Raw genomic sequence first — 17469 nt, 5'->3', positions numbered from 1 at the left:
CACACCGCAACAAAGAGTTGCAACTAGAGAAAAGCCCGCACACAGCAACAGAAACCCAATGCAGCCAAAAATAATAAATAATAAATTTATTTTGAAAAAATCACTTGATTATATATCCAAGGGTTTATTTTTGGCTCTCAATTCTATTCTGTTGGTCTATGTGTCTGTCTTACTAGTGTACCAGTTTTGATTACTGCAGTTTTGTAATAAATTTTGAAATCAGGAAGTGTGAGCTCTCCAACTTTGTTCTTCTTTTTCAAAATTGTTTTAAATATTTGGGGTCCCTTGAGATTCCATATGAATTTCTGGATTTTTTTCCATTTCTGCAAAAACTCAGTTGGGATTTTGATAGGGATGACACTGAATCTGTAGATTGCTTTGGATAATATTAACATTTATAGCAACATTAAGTCTCCAATACATGAACATGAGATGGATTTCCATTTATTTGTGTCCTCTTTAATTTCTTTCAGCAACATTTTTGTTGTTTCCAGTGTACAAGTCTTTGTCCTCTACGTCTTAAGTTTATTCCTAAGTAATCTTATTCTTTTTGGTGTTACTGTAAATTGAACTGTTTTTGCTTTGTGTGTTTTTAAATCTTACATAAATGGTATCATTAAGTATATATATATTTCACAACTTTCTTTTTCACTATGATTATGGTACATGAAATGTTTCACTATTATTATGGCACAATGAAGTGTAACAACATGTACAAGAAAGACACATGATACCTTGAGGACAGCTGTCATCGCTAGGCAGGAAGAGGCAGATGGGATGATGTAAAGAAGAGATTTCGCTGTATCTAGGGGTGTTTTTCTGTTGTAATAGGAGACCTATATAGCAGATTTGTACATTTGCTATATTTTCCTCACTTGAAATACCTTATAATTTTTTTGAAGTTTTTAATAAAAGAACTTTAGAAAACGTGAACACATTACTGTGAGGTAAACAAGTATGTCCTACCTCTTGGGTCATTAACCTGGACTGTCACCTCTAGGCTGATTAATTTTCTGTTGATGTGGCAGAGGGTGACACTATTCAGCTTGTCTCCTTTCATAATACTGATGTCAAATGAAGCTCAGTCCAAATACAGTTAGGAAAAAGGGATATACTATCAGTAATAATCCATTTTTATTAGGTTTGATGCTTCTGATAGTAGCTAAGCCAATACATTCAGGAAGTAGTTTTTGATACTATATATCAAGGTGGATATTTTCCAGGGAAATTTTTAATGCATTAATTTTGATGTGTTTTTTGAATAAACCTACTTTCTTCATGAGCTAAAAAGTAAAACAGGGGGTAATTCTACAGGAAAAATTCAAAAGACACCACTTGAGCTGTCAGGCCAATGGTCTCTAGCTTTCCAACACAGAATCTGAAACAAGCCCAAAGAAATAACAGCTCTAAGAAGTAATCTAGGCAGTTTTCTTATTAAGGCAAGGCACTGCTTAGAGAAACATTGTATCAGAGTATCAGATTAAGAATAACACTTCAGTGGTGACTCAGTACAGAACTGAAAATTATGCTAAAGTCTACATTTTTGTAGAGTTAACCTTCCCTGAGGAAAATGCTACACTATAATATTTTTTACTATTCAATACATGTAACTTGTTACTCAACCTGGTATACAGTTAAGTGTCCACTTACAAAGCTATTTTTAAAAATAATCAGATAGAAAGGAGGAACATAAAGAATCACATAAATTCATACAAAATATATCATAAGACCACTGTTTAACTCTATCATAGTTTTCATTTTAAGACAGCCAAGCGAAATATCTTTTAGTAACAAATGCTTTAGCAATTTTGGCATACAGAATGAATCACAAAATTTAAAGACAACCAAGGGGACCACCCTTAATTCAGGAATTAATCTCATTTACTTGTGACTCTGATGATCACAGAGAATGTCACCTTCTCCAGTGTAACAGCCTCATACTCACCTAGCACACGGTAGGCATGTAATAAGTATTTGCTGAACAAATGAATTCTCATTAAATCTTTTTTTTTTTTTTTGCGGTACGCGGGCCTCTCACTGCTGTGGCCTCTCCCATTGCAGAGCGCAGGCTCAGTGGCCATGGCTCACCGGCCTAGCTGCTCCGCGGCATGTGGGATCTTCCCGGACCGGGGCACGAACCCGCGTCCCCTGCATCGGCAGGCGGACTCTCAACCACTGTGCCACCAGGGAACCCCAATTCTCATTAATTCTTGATGCAGTATTTTCTACCTGGGATCAAGAATCTGCCAAATACTTCAAGCCTCTCCAGGTGTTGTTTCAATGAAATTATATTACTTTGATTTTCATATCCTGTTTAAATCTTTTGATGAAAAGTCATTTCCCCCCAATAAAATGACATTTCAATGCAACTTAGCCATGAGAGGAGAAATGTAGATTAATATTCATTATACTAACTTACATACTACATATAATGAACATATAATATTCATTATACTAACTATATAACAGCTTCTGTGGGTTCATGCTCAAAGTATAAAAGGACCCAAGTTATAACAGTAACTCTTGGGAATTCCCTGGCGATCCAGTGGTTAGGACTCGGCACTTTCACTGCTGGGGCCTGGGTTCAATCCCTGTGGGGAACTAATATCCCACAAGCCGTGTGGCATGCATGCATGCATGCATGAATGAATGAATGAATGAATGAATAAATAAAGCAGTAACTCTTCATGGTATTTTTCTGGCAATCTTAAACCATAGAATTTAAACATGTCATTCATATCACAGAAGATCAATATTAAACTAAAGCAGTTCTGTCATGGATACTATCCAAGGCGTTTAAGTTCTTCTAAACAAGAGGAACGTCACTGTCAGGTAAATTTAGCCTAAAGAATGTCTCACAACATGAAATCTCAAGAAAATGTTATATGAGGCTTCAGATTACTTGTTTTAAAAGAAACACAGCTATCATACATTTGGAATTATCATTAAAGATGCTCTTCTCTATAACAAAGGCAAAAGTATTACTTTTCAATAACAAAAGAAAAATGAAGCAGGTGTCAGGAAGCGGGTTTAGAATGTGGCTAAGTCTGGGAGTACATTTCCTCTTTAACATAAGAGACAAAAATTTCCATTTACATTCAGCTTCCTAAAGAAGATGAAACAGATACAGAGCTATGTCGTAGATTCAAAAGATGAGACTCATGGAATGTGTTAAAAATTGTTTTAAATATTCACAGGTAATTTCAAGATTATCAAAAATAAAAAAATAAAACTCACAGAGAATGTTGGCCCACTGTTGGACGCTACCACAGTATAAACTTCATCATGCAATTTTACTGAGAGCTCCCAGTTGGCCACTTGTGGTTTTACAATAGGCACTCTGAAGTAGAAAGAAAAGAAAAAGAGTTAATAATTTTATATTATTCTCTCTCAGTAAACTGATTTTCCTTTGACATTAAGTGTGCAAAGTAAAACCACCAAACCCTGCATTTCAGAACATTTTATTTCACAAGGTTCTATCCTTGGAAAAAAGCTTTAAGATGGAAAGTAGAGAGATTAAAACCGAAAAAGCACACACACACACACACACATACACACACACTCCAAAGACAACAGCATTCTGAAATAATTGTGGTACCATCACCTTGTCTATGAATTTGAGCTGCTTAATTTTGACAGTCCTTCAAAAATTAACCTCCTTTAAGCAATGTTAATTTCTTTTCAATATTTGGTCATTGTTCAAGACTGTTTTTAAAACCTTACAAGGCTAATCTTTTCTTTTTTTCAGGTTGAGTTATAATTCGTATGCAGAAAGCTGCACATGTATACAATTTGATGCAGTTGGACATATTTATTCACTCATGTTACCATCACCACAATCAAGGTAATAAACATATCCATCACCTCCAAAAGTTTCCTTGTGTCTAACTGTTTTGTTTCAGTTTCTTGTTTGTTTGTTTGTTTGTCTGGGTGAGAAAACAACATCAGTGATGCTAGTCTTAACACACAGGTCTTTTCCTGTGAGTGATCGATATTACGTGCTCCAGAAAAGCTGGGACAAGCAGCCAGAGACAAAACATTTTTGGAATACAAATGTTTCTCCCCAATTTTTAAAGTAACAAAATTTTAATGATTTCTGAATAAACCTAATTTAAGTATGGCATATTTACATTATTTATAGTTGTGAAGTAATATTGACTAAGCACTAAACGTGTAGTATCAAGACTCTGGCTTAATTCTTAGTTCTAAAAAAATGTTGCAGGCTACGTTTTAATATAACACCCCCCTGAATTTCAAAGGAGTCTCTGTGTAGTCAATAAAAAAAGTCATAGTCAAAAAAATTATGATTAGAATCAAATCACCTCTAGTCACGATGTCTAACGGAGGATGATTAATAAGTTTAGGTGAATATTTGTATTCAGCACACTACTTACTGAATTATTTTCTGAAGATGAAGAAACTGTTTTGAATACTACACAGATAAAAATTAAAGTTAAAAAATGCATAAACAAATCAAGACTAATGCACACTGTAGGTCTGGAAGATTCGTTTTTGGCAATTTGAAGAGGATTGTTTCAGAGGACAGAGCTTCACGCATGAGAGCTTGAAAAAACAACAGGGAGGAGAGAGGAGGGACAGGAGGTGGGGGTTGGGGAGAGAGAGAGAGAAGGCATATGGGGCAGAGAGGAGGGAAAGGAGGAGGGTGACTCTGCGATCCAGGCTGGCCTCTGTTGGCATCTTGTCCACAGGGCATTTGTTTGTTCATGTTAGTCTCCCCCATTGGCCTGTGAGCTCCTAAAAGCCCAAGATCATGCCTTATTTTATATCCCCAAACCTCAGCACAGGCTGGGGAGAAAGGGCTGAGGGGGAAAGTGGGAAAGAAGCAGTGGAGCATCCACTAGGTGCCAAGCCCCTCACAGGAGACACCGTGTCTCCCCAGGGACACATCGTGAGCTACTGAAGGAGCGGGGGCTCCCCCGGGCTGCCTGGGACTGTGTGGATGACCTCACTAGGCTCACCTGGTTCAACTTCAAATGAGGTTAACACCCCATCCTCTCAGGAGTACTGCGATGACAGAAACAACCTCACAGCTAGATTACTGTGCAGCCTGGCTTTCTGGACTCTGCTATCCTCGATAATTAGATCACTTTCCTGTTCAAGACTGTTCCGTGGTTTTCTATTTTACAACAGGTTAAACCTTAACTAATCAACCTATCATTCAAGTTTCTTAAAAAATAAGTCCCCACTCTTTGCATTTCATTTTATTTCTGATTATTCTCTGACTTGTATATCCGGCTGGGCCAAGGCCTGAAATTCCTTCACAAACCGAACTGAGCCAAGCTGACATGAGCGGGGGAACAAAGCACAGTGGCTACAAGCTCAGGCGCCAGTGACTTGCCGAAGTTGGCAGAAAACCCAGCTCTGTCATTAATCAGCTCTGACCTTGAGCAAAAGTCTGTTTCCTTATGTATAAAATTAAGGTATAATAGCGTCTGCATCATAGGGATGTATTGAGGATAAAATTAAATAATGCATATAAGTGTTCATTTTTATTATGATGATTAGTCCCAACTCTAGGCCTATACTCTTGTTTTCCCCCATAACTGAAATCCCATTAAGGAAACTTTAGATTCCTTCTCTCTGCTTCTCAAACTAACAGATTTTTCAAAAAGAATATTTATCTTCCTCACCTAATTATAGTACAAACTTCAGTGATCTCCCTTCTACTTAACCTCTAGTATACGCCTAATACTTTTCACAATTCAGTGGCCCAATAAGTCTTTCAAGTAAATGTGGAACCCAATTTCCCAAGAGGCTTCTTGGGAAGTTGTTGATCCTGACATCCTGTTCAAAAGCAGAACACATTTTCCCACAGAAAGCAATCTTACAGATGGTGGCGAGATGTAGTCGCCACTCTTTGGAACCTAACTACTATTTATTTTTCCACTGTTTTATTTTGATCCACATCTGTTTCATATGTGTTAGAACCTGCCCCAAGAGGACCTGTAGAGAGAGCATAGGCTCTTCTGAGTTGAAAGGCTGAGGTCTAATCTCAGCCCATTCTCTTACTAGCATTGTACCAGGAGCTCATTCAATCCTTTTGAACCAAAATTTCCACACCTGTAAAATAAGGATCAGAGCAGAGTTGGTGAGATAACAGGGGAAAGCTGCTGCTGCTTCTGAGCATATGACTCCTGAAGCAGCACTTTTCTAACCATATAGAAAGAGGCTTCTCTGTGAAAGCAAGACCTTGAGACACCAAGAAAAGAGGGACAAACTGTGGAATCTCTTTATATGAGTTCACTCTTCTACAAACAAAGTTTGCTAAGATTCCTTCTGGCCTTACATAAGTTTGAAAGTAGTTTGTTTTGTTTTGTTTTTGAATAAAATGGATGGGGTTGGGCATATATGCCCAATATAAATATCAATAAGCTCTACAATAGAAATAAACTATAACTATAAATAAAGATAATAATACATATCAACCTGAAAGTATATGTGCTCTATTTCTGCAAAATTATTGAACCAGATTAACAAGAATTATTTCGAAACAATGAAATTAACTCCACCAGCACAAACATGTCTATAATGATAATAATTACCGAAAGTTATATTTTAAATTTTAAAAAAGAATTATATTTATTCACTAAATCCAAAATAGTCTCAAAGAAGATTTTATGAACAGCTCTCTGAAGGGGGGGGAGGGGCGGGAGTCTTGGAGCTTTACTCAACTCACTGTAGTAATGATATACAGAAAACAGCCCCCTCTACTGAAGTGTCTGTCTAGTGAAAGAGGCTGCCATCTGATCAAAAATTTCATCTATGTGACTTATTAGTTAACTGGAAAGCTGATACCATTTAAGCTACTACTTCAAAAACAAACAAACAAACCAGTAAAAAGGAATTCACATAAACAGCTACTCACAAAGCAAATCAAATAACAGCTCTTACCCAGACCTGTCCACTTTGATTATCATCAGTCAGCCAAAATGAATATGCTCAATTAAACTAAATTTTTCTACATTTTATGGTAAAAAGCTGTCAGCTGACTGTCACAAATGTTAATGCTAATATATTTAAACTTACTGGAACATTTTACTCAAAAAGGTGCAAGGAATACTAACTCAAGTATGTTGCTATTGCATGTCATTTGTTAAAGCAGATTTTGTGTAAACATAACTAACAGCATCTTTAGTTATCGAGGATTATAAGCATCTCAAAACCATAGTATCAGACACTCAGAAATGCTGGTTTACAATTGTGCCATTACCTATTTAGGAGTGAAATACTGAGTTAAAACAATGTTAGTGGTCAAAGAATCATTAAGCAATCCTTCATCATAACTTTCACAGTGGGTGGTCTGTAAAATGATCAAGAATAATATGCTGCATTCCACGGCTGCAGAGGTCAGCTTCTGCATACAAATCTTTGCAGGAAGAAAAAGGCCTTCAGAAAAGTGGGCCATTCATCTGCACCAAGTTCAGAGAATTTCCAGCATGGTGAAAAGATATGTTATGCAAGCACATAGATGTATTCAGTGGGGGTAGACAGACCCAGCTACATGGAGACTACAAAGGAGCCCTCCCATGGCTCATGAATAAGTCGAGGAAATGATCAGAAAAAAAAGGAGAGAGATGTTTAGACAGATGGCCCACTTAAAATGCCTGAGACAGGGTATAAGCAATTTTAATGAAACTTTAGATCTAGCGTATGAATTGTGTCTTACTTCCTCCAGAAAAAAAAAAAAAAAAAACCCAAAGAAGACAAAAATTCAACAATTCGCTGAAAACCTCACTTTTAGCAAGTTGGGATGGAGGAAGAGTTTTATTAGTGTGATAAATTCACATAAAATTCTTCACAGAGCCATCAGCTATCAAAATGAATACACAAAGCATGGAATGAACAGATTAAAAGAATTTTAAACAGAAGTCTACTGCCAAACCAAACAAAAATCTAAGCCTTATTATGTGAGAACTTGCAACACTCCAACATTAAAGTTCATCACTGCAGAAGAAAGATAAAAGCAGCATTTTCAGAGAACCTCTTCAAAGCTAGAACTTGTCATAGTGGAGGAACAGACTTCTGACTGTATGCAGTTTAAAATATGTACATTAGAATGTAGGAGACTGTGCAGAAGAATGTGTATCACAAAATAGTGCTAGAAAGAGTTAAGGAACATTACCAAGTCTGGAGTCTTAGCATTACACAAATGACACCTGAATCTAGAAATGGATAGTATGACTTATAATCTTAAACACATTTTAATATTATGCAAACCCTATTTTCTTCTTCCACCAGTAAGCGTTTATGGTTCTCAATTTGAACTTCGGGCACAACTAGTGAAGGAAGGCAATGATGGTGGTGATTAACCATCACCCCTGCAGGCCCTGGTGTCTGACTGATCACTGACCACAAAAGCTACATGACCTTGACAAGTTACTGTACTCCTTGTGCCTCAGTTTCCTTATCAGTAAGACAAAGGCAATAAGAATACTTAATTCACATGTTGATTAAATGAAATAAAAGGTATAAAATGGTTAGACTGGTGCTTGGCACATAAAGGCTAAATAAGAGACACTATCATCATTATCATAATTTGGTGCAATAATATCCGAAGTCTGCCTCTATTATTTCAACAACCTGTTATTCAATATTAATATACAATTTACATACAGTGAAATTCAAAAACCTTAAGTTCCATCATTTATCTTCCCCACAACAGTTCAACAATAGTGTCACATAAACAAACTTCAAAAATATGCACTCTCGTGTGTGGTTTTTGCCCACTATAATTCTTCTGAGGTTCATTCAAGTTGAATCATTCATTCTTTTTCGATTGCGGAGTAGTACTCCACTGTATAATACAAGCATACTAAAATGCGTTCACCCTTTTGTTGATGGGCATTTGGGTTGTTTCCAGTTTGGGACTTATGAACAAAGTCGCTATAAACATTCTTTGTACAAGTCTTTTTTGAGGACTTACGTTTTCATTTCTTGTGGGTAAAAAATCTAAGAGTGGAAATTCTACAGTGAACGTATGTTTAATTTTACAAAAACTGCCAAACTGTTTTCCAAAGTATTAAAACATACCTATACTCCCATCAGCAATGGCGTTTGCTCCACAGCCTTGCCACCATTTGCTGGTGTTAGTCCTTCTACTTCTAGCCAGACTGGAGGCTGAGAAACCACAACTCTTCATAGTTTAATATGCATTTCCCTTAGGACTAATAATGTTGAACACCTACACATTAGTGCTTATTGGCCACTTGTATTCAAGTTTTTGCCCATTTTGTATTAGGATGTTGGCCTTATTATTACTGATTTGCAGGAGTTCTTTACTTCAGATAGAAAGCCTTTGTGAGATTTATGTATTATTAATATGTTCTCCCCCTCTGTGGCTTGCTTATTAATTTTCTTTAAAAATCTTACCTTCAGGAGAATTTTTAATTAAAAAATTAATTTTTAATCTTTTACAGCAGTTTAAGGTTTTCAGAAAACGTCAGCAGGAAGTACAAAGATTTTCCTAAACATACCCTCACTCACCCCACCTGACACAGTATCCCTGTTAATTAACATCCTGCATTAGTGCAGTACATCTGTTACAACTGATGAACCGAAGCTGATACATTATTATTATTAACTAATGTCCATAGGGATCACTGTTTTGTCGTACATTCTAGGGTCTGAACAACTGTATAAGGACATGTATCTACCATTAAAGTATCATAGAGGATAGTTTCACTGCCTAAAAAATCCCGTGGCCCTACCTATTCAACCTCCCGTCCTCACCCCCGCCGAATCCCTGACAACCACTGATCTTTACTGTCTCCACAGTTATGCCTTTTCCAGAATGCTGTACAGCTAGAATCATACGGAACGTAGCCTTTTCAGATTGGCTTCTTTTCATTTAGTATTATGAATTTAAGGTTCCTCCATGTCTTTTGTAATTACAGAAGAAATATTCTTAAAGAAAACGCCATCATGCTAGAAAATACAATGATGTTTGATTTTAATTCCTAAAATTTGAACTTCTATTACACCATCAGGAAAATAAATTCTTAAATATAAAATATATAATTTTTTAAAATCGTAAACAGCTTTAGTGACATAAAATTCACACATCATAAACTGAACTCACCTGAAGTGTACAATGCATTGGTGTTTAGTATATTCACAGAGTTGTGTATCCATCACCACAACCAATTTTAAAACATTTTCGTAACCCCAAAAGGAAACTTTGGACCCATTAGCGGTCATTTCACATTTCCCGCTCTGGCCTATGCAGCCCTATGCAGCTACTAATGTACACTCTATTTCTACACTTTGCTTATTCTAGACATTTCATATATAATAAATCATAAAATTTGTAGTCTCTTGTGTCTGCCTTATTTCATTTAGCATAGTGTTTTCAAATTTCACTCATGTTGCATGAAGTATCTCTTTTATTTTTATTACTGAATATTCCATTCTATAAATACACATTTTATTGAACATTATATATCTATTAATCACTTCATGGACGTTTCCACTGCCTGCTTATTATGAAAAATGCCCACTATGAACATTTGTATACAACATTCGTGTGGACATATGGGTTAATCTCCCTTGGGTATATATAGCTGAGAGTGGAATAGCTGGGTCATGGGATGCTGTCTTACATTTTGAGAAACTGCCAAATTATTTCCAGGTTTGCATAATTTTACTCATAAATTTGCACCAGGAATGTATAAGTGTCCCAATTTCTCCACATCATCAGCAACACTTTGTTATTGTCTTTGTGATTACAGTCAGCCTAGTGTATGTAAGCGGTATCTCATTTTGATTTTGATTTGCATTTCCCTAATAACTAGTGATGCTGAGCATCTTTTCATGGGCTTGTTGACCATCTGTATATCTCCGCTGGAAAAATTTCTATTCATTCCTTTGCCCATTTTTTAATTGGGTTGTCTTTTTTATTATTGAGTTATAAGAATTCTTTATATATTCTAGACAAAAATCTCTTATCCAATATATGATCTGCAAGTATTTTCCTCCAATCTGTAGGCTGTCTTTTCACTTACTGTCCTTTAAAACACAAAAACTCTTAATTTTGATGAAATACAATTTATCTATTTTTTTCTTTTGTTGCTTATGCATTTGGCTCTTACATAAGAAATCACTGACTAACCAAAAGTAACGAAGATTAACTCCTATGTTTCCTTCTAAGAGTTTTGTAGTTTCGCTCTTTGTTTCATGCTTTTTTTTAAAGTTCATTTTTGTGCACAGTGTAGGGAGGGATCCAACTTCAATTTTTGACATGGAGATATCCAGCTACCCCAGCAGCATTTATTGAAAACAATTATTCTTTACCCATTGGATTGTCTTCATAACACTTGTTGAAATCAACTGATCATACTGTAACAATTTATTTCTGGACTTTATTTGATCAACAATTTATTTGATCAACACATCTACTATTCCTCTGCCAGTACCACACTGTCTTGATTATTGTAACTTTGTATAAGTTTTGAAATTGGGAAGTATGAGTTCCCCAGGTTTGTTCTTCTTTTTTGAGATTGTTTTGGTTATGCTGAATCTCTTGCATTTTTGTACAAATTTTGGAATATGATTATTTCCGCAGAAGAACACACCTGGGGTTTAATAGGGATTGCATCAAATCTGTATGTCATTAATATTAGGTCCTCTGATCTGTGAATGTGGGATGCTAACCCATTTATTTAAATTGTCTTTATTTCAACCATTGTTTTGTAGTTTTCGGTACACAAGTCTTACACTTCTTTTTAAAAAAATTTGTGCTTAAGTATTGTATTCTTTTTGGTGCTTCTGTAAAATAAAATTGTTTTGTTAATTTTATTTTTGGTTTGTAACACTGCTATTGCATAAAAATAAAATTGATATTTATATATCATTCTTATATTCCACAACCTTGCAAAAGTCATTTATTAGTTCTAATAGGATTTTTTGTGAATTCCCTAAGATTTTCTACATACAAGATCATGTCACCTGTGAACAGAGATAGTTTTACTTCTCCCCATTTGATACTTTTAATTCTTCTTGACAAACTGCCCAAGCTAGAACTCTAGTACAATGTTGAAAAAAGTAACAGCAAACTTCCTTGTCTTGTTCCTGACCTTAGCAGAAAAAACATTCAGTTTTATACCACTAAATATGATGTTAGCTGTGGATTTTTCGTAGATGGACTTCATTAGGTTGAGGAAGTTCCCTTCTATTTCTAATTGGTTTTGGGTGTTGTGTTTTTTTTTTTAAGACTAGATTTATTTATTTATTTTGGCTGCATTGGGTCTTCGCTGTTGCATACAGGCTTTCTCTCTAGTTGTGGCGCGCGGAGGCTACTCTTCATTGCGGTGCACAGGCTTCTCATTGCAGTAGCTTCTCTTGCTGTGGAGCACGGGCTCTAGGCACACGGGCTTCAGTAGTTGTGGCACGTGGGCTCAGTAGTTGTGGCTTGCAGGCTCTAGAGTGGAGGCTCAGTAGTTGTGACGCACGGGCTTCACTGCTCCGTGGCACGTGGGGTCTTCCCGGACCAGGGCTCGAACCCGTGTCCCCTGTATTGGCAGGTGGATTCTTAACCACTGCACCACCAGGGAAATTCCTGGTTGAGTGTTTTTATCATGAAAGGCTGCTGGATTTTGCCAAACGTTTTTCCTGCATTTATTGAGATAATTCTGTGATTTTTCCCCTTTACTCTATTAACATGGTTTATCACATTGATTGTTTTTTGGATGTTAAACCAACTGTGTATACACAGGATAAAACTCACTTGGTTATGGCATATAATCGTTTTATATATTCATGAAGTTTGCTAGTATTTTGTTGAGGATTTTTTGCATTAATATATATGAGGGATATTGGTCTTCAGCTTTCTTTTAACATCTTTATCTGGATTTGGTATCATGGTAATACTGGCCATGGAGAATGAGTTGCAAATTTTATCCTTCTTTTCTATTTTTGGAAGAGTTTGTGAAAGATTAGTATTAATTTCTTTCTAAATACTTCACTGAATTCACCAGTGAAGCCATCTAATCCTGGGTTCTTCTTTCTGGGAAGTTTTGTGATGACTAATTCAATCTCTTTCAGGTCTATTCAGATTTTCTATTTCCTCTTGAGTTAATGTCAGTAGCTTGCATCTTTCTCCAAATTTCTCCATTTTATCTAAGTTGGCATGCAATTGTTCACATTATTTCCTTATAATCCTTTTAATTTCTGTAAGGTCCGTATGTATAATCCCTATTTCATTACTGATTTTAGCTATTTGAGTCTCTTTCTCTCTTGGCCAGTCTACCTAAAAGTTTGTCATTTCTGCTGATCTTCCCAAGGACAAAATTCTGCTTTTACTGATCTCTTCTATTGTTGTTCTATTCTCTATTTCATTTATTTCCTCTCTGATCTTTAGTATTTTCTTCCCTCTGCTTGCTTTGGGTTTAGTTTGCTCTTCTTTTCCTATTTTCCTAAAGTGGAAGAAGAGGTGACTGATATGAGATCTTCTTTTTTAATATGTGTTTACAGCTCTACATTTCCCTCTAACCACTGCTTTAGATGCATCCCTTAAGTTTTTGAATGTTCTGATCTTGTTTTAATTCATTTCAAAGTATTTTACAATTTCTTTGTGATTTCTTCTTCATTCTATTAGTTATTTAGGAGTGAATTATTAAATTTCCACAAATTTGTGAATTTCCAAAATTTCTTTTGTTGATTTCTAATTTCATTCAACTGTGGTTGGAGAACATCTGTAAGATTTCAATCTCATTGAATTTATCAAGGCTTGTTCTGTGGCCTAGCATATGACATGGTTTCTCTTGGAAAATGTTACCCATGTACTTGAGAAGGTGCATGTTCTCCAGTTGAATGTACTGTTCTAAATAGATAACTATTAGATCTATTTGGTTTATAGTGTTGTACAAGTCTTCTACTTCCTTGTTGATGATCGTATCTAGTTGTTCTGTCCATTATTGAAAGTGGAGTATGAAAGTCTCCAACTATTACTGTTGAATCATTAATTTCTCCTTTCAGTTGTCTCAGTTTTGCTTCATATATTTGGGGATGGCGTTATTGGGTAACATATATGCTCAAAATCGTTATAGCTTTCTCAAGGATTGATTGTTTTGTCATTATAAAATACCCCTCTGTCTCCAGTAACAATTTTTGTCTTAAAATTATGTTGACTGATATTAGTATTACTAATAATAATTATACTAGTATTACAAACATAGTATGTCTGATAACTCTCTCCTTTTACCTTCAGCCTACTGTGTCTTTGAGTCAAAGTATATCTATTGATGAAAGCATATAATTTGATCTTTTTTTTTAACATCTTTATTGGAATATAATTGCTTTACAATGGTGTGTTAGTTTCTGCTTTATAACAAAGTGCATCAGCTACTGATCTTGTTTTTTATCCCCTATACCAATATCTGCCCTTGACTGGGGTGCTTATTCTATTTATTGATACGTTAAATATACTTCCTCATTAAGCAGGATTTATTTTTTGCTTTTACATTTACTTTTTGCTTTCTATCTCACATCTTTTTTGTTCTTCTATTCCTCCATCACTGCCTTCTTTTGTTTAAATAGGTATTTCCTAGTGTACCAATTTAATTCCCTTGATGGTTCATATACTATTTTCAAAAGCTATTTTCTTAGTGGTTACCTTAGGGATTACAATTAGCACCTTATATTTAGCCACCATAGTTTGGATTAATGCTAACTTAATTGCAAAAGGATATAGAAAATTTGCTCCGATATAGCTTTGTTTTCTCTACCGTTTGTCTTCCTGTTGTCATACAAATTATATCTGTACATATTGTGCGCCTATCAACTTAGAATTATAATTACTGCATTATGCAGTTGTCTTTTAAATCAGATAGAAAACAAAAAGATATTACAAAGTAAAAATACATTTATATTGTCTTTTATATTTACTGATGTAGTAATCTTTAACCAGTGCTCTTTTTTTTTTTTGGAGGGTTTTCATTTTTGTTTTTAATGACTAATCTTGCTTTTTGTCACTTGGTAACCAGTGCTCTTTTTAATTCACATGTATTTAACAGTTTCTGTTTAATGTCCTTTCATTTCACCCTGAAGAACTTCCTATTTCTTGTTGGATAGGTCTGCTAGCATTGGATTCTCTTGGGTTTTGTTCAGAATGTCTTAATGTCTCCTTCATGTTTAAAAGATAGTTTTGCTGGATATAGCGTTCTTTATTGACATTCCTTTCTTTCTTTTTTTTTTTTTTTTAATTCTTCAGCACTTTATATGTACCATCCCATTCTCTTCTGGACAACCTGGTGATGTCCAGAAGAGAATGGGAGCTCTTAACCTTACTGAGGATCTCGTTTACATGATGAGCCATTTTTCTCATGCTGCTTTTAACATTCTTTTTGGGTTTTGACAGTTTGACTATGCTGTGTGTAGGTGTAGATATCTTTGAGCTTATTCTACCTTGGAGCTTATTAAGCTTCTTGAATGTGCAGATTAATGTTTTCCATCAAAGTTGGGATGTTTTCAGTCACGCTTTCTTTTCTTTTTTTTAATAATTCTACAGCATTTCTATTGATTGATTGATTGATTGATTGGCTGTGTTGGGTCTTCGTTTCTGTGCGAGGGCTTTCTCTAGTTGTGGCGAGCGGGGGCCACTCTTCATCGCGGTGCACGGGCCTCTCACTGTCATGGCCTCTCTTGTTGCGGAGCACAGGCTCCAGATGCACCGGCTCAGCAGTTGTGGCTCACAGGCCTAGTTGCTCCGCGCCATGTGGGATCTTCCCAGACCAGGAACCCACGTCCCCTGCACCGGCCGGCAGACTCTCAACCACTGCGCCAACAGGGAAGCCCTCAGTCACACTTTCTTTAAATATTCTTTCTCCTCCTTTATCTTTCTTCTCTTCTGCTTCTGGGACTCTCAGCATGTATGCTGGTAAATCTGATGGTGTCCTAAAGATCTCTGAGGCTCTGTTCATTTTTCTTCAGTTTTCTTTCTGTTCCTCACACTGGATAATCTCAATTGATATGTCTTCAAATTTGCTGATTGCTTCTTCTGCCACTCAAATCTACTGTTGAGTTCCTCAGTGCATTTTTTCACTGTGGGCACTGTACTTTCATCTCTAGAATTTTTATTTGCTTTTAAAAAAAAATCATTTCTATCTTTTATTGATATTTTCTATTTGGTGAGATATGATTGCCCTACTTTCCCTTAATTCTTCATATTGGATTTCCTTCAGTTCTTTCAACATTTTTTTTTTTTTTTGCGGTATGCGGGCCTCTAACTGTTGTGGCCACTCCCGTTGTGGAGCACAGGCTCAGCGGCCATGGCTCACAGGCTTAGCTGCTCCGCGGCATCTTCCTGGACCAGGGCACAAACCCGTGTGCCCTGCAATCAGCAGGCAGACTCTCAACCACTGCGCCACCAGGGAAGCCCCTTCAACATATTTTTAACAGGTTATTAAAGATCACTGTATAATAAGTACATTTGGGCCCGTCTCGGGCAGTTTCTATTGACTTTTTATCCTGTGAATGGGCCATACTTGCATGTTTCTTCACGTCTTGTAATTTTTTTTTATTGAAAATGGGCCATTTAGATAATGTGGCACACCTGCAAATGATATTCTTGTCCCCTCACCAGGACAATCTGGACTTTTCTTCTAGCCGTCTTCAGAGTTGATAATTATCTGTTTAATGTCTACATATCACATTCTATTTTAAGCTTCCTAAAGGGCAGAAACTGTTTTATTATTACTCTAAGCCCAAGCATCTTATCACAAGGAGTACTATTTGTTATCTTTGGAACAATCTAATAACTCTAATTCTAAAGGTAGAAAGTTATCATTGTAATACATATTCAGGAAATTACTCTAATGACAGAAAGTGACCTTTGTAAAGTAGATGATCAGGATACTGGTCATCTAAACCAATGTTATCTAGATTCAGGGCTGTTAGTTACATATGAACATTCAAGGTATGAAATTAGTCTGACACACTGAGAAAATAGAAATCCCAAAGAGCACGAAATCATAAACAACTTTTTAAAAGAAAAAAATAGGCAGCTTAATTCTGAGTTTATCCTACAGATTAATGTGAAAACTTCAGTGATTGTAATAATGGAATATAAGGATACTTAAATAGCTACTATGCTAACATCTTTTAAAAATAACAATGTTTTCAAACAACATGGGTTACTAGTCTCTGCCTTTCCTTTTCTTACACATTTCTTTATATTTCTCAGAATATTCCAAATTTCATAAAATTTATTCACAGAACAAATTTTACTGAAACTATTATTTGGGATAAAGATGAAAAGGTAGCTCTGTAAGTAGAAATTCAAATCTATTCAAATCAAAAAATCAAGATGTAAACATAATGCATTTTCAATGTTCAGTAATACATAATACACATGCAGAAAAAAACATTTTACTGAAAAATCATGTAATGTCTTCAAAAGATGTATTTCTCCATTTGCACCAATTCCATTACTCTTGCATTTTTACTTAACTCAAA

At 35.8% G+C, this 17469-nt stretch overlaps 1 protein-coding gene across 3 annotated transcripts in view; it reads right to left on the bottom strand.

Moving 5' to 3' along the window:
- Positions 1–17469, bottom strand: part of PCCA (propionyl-CoA carboxylase subunit alpha) — a 344033-nt gene that overhangs the window by 124693 nt on the left and 201871 nt on the right. For all 3 annotated transcript variants that reach the window (XM_082602231.1, XM_082602232.1, XM_082602233.1), the window contains one exon: positions 3238–3340. In XM_082602231.1, coding sequence (XP_082458357.1) covers positions 3238–3340 — 103 coding nt within the window. The remainder of the gene's footprint in view (positions 1–3237; positions 3341–17469) is intronic.

The sequence above is a fragment of the Mesoplodon mirus genome, assembly GCF_964341445.2.
Source record: "Mesoplodon mirus genome assembly, chromosome: 17".
Lineage (NCBI taxonomy): Eukaryota > Metazoa > Chordata > Mammalia > Artiodactyla > Ziphiidae > Mesoplodon > Mesoplodon mirus.
The sequence above is the reverse complement of the archived record's forward strand: the minus strand, read 5'-3'. Positions and strand labels throughout refer to the sequence as shown.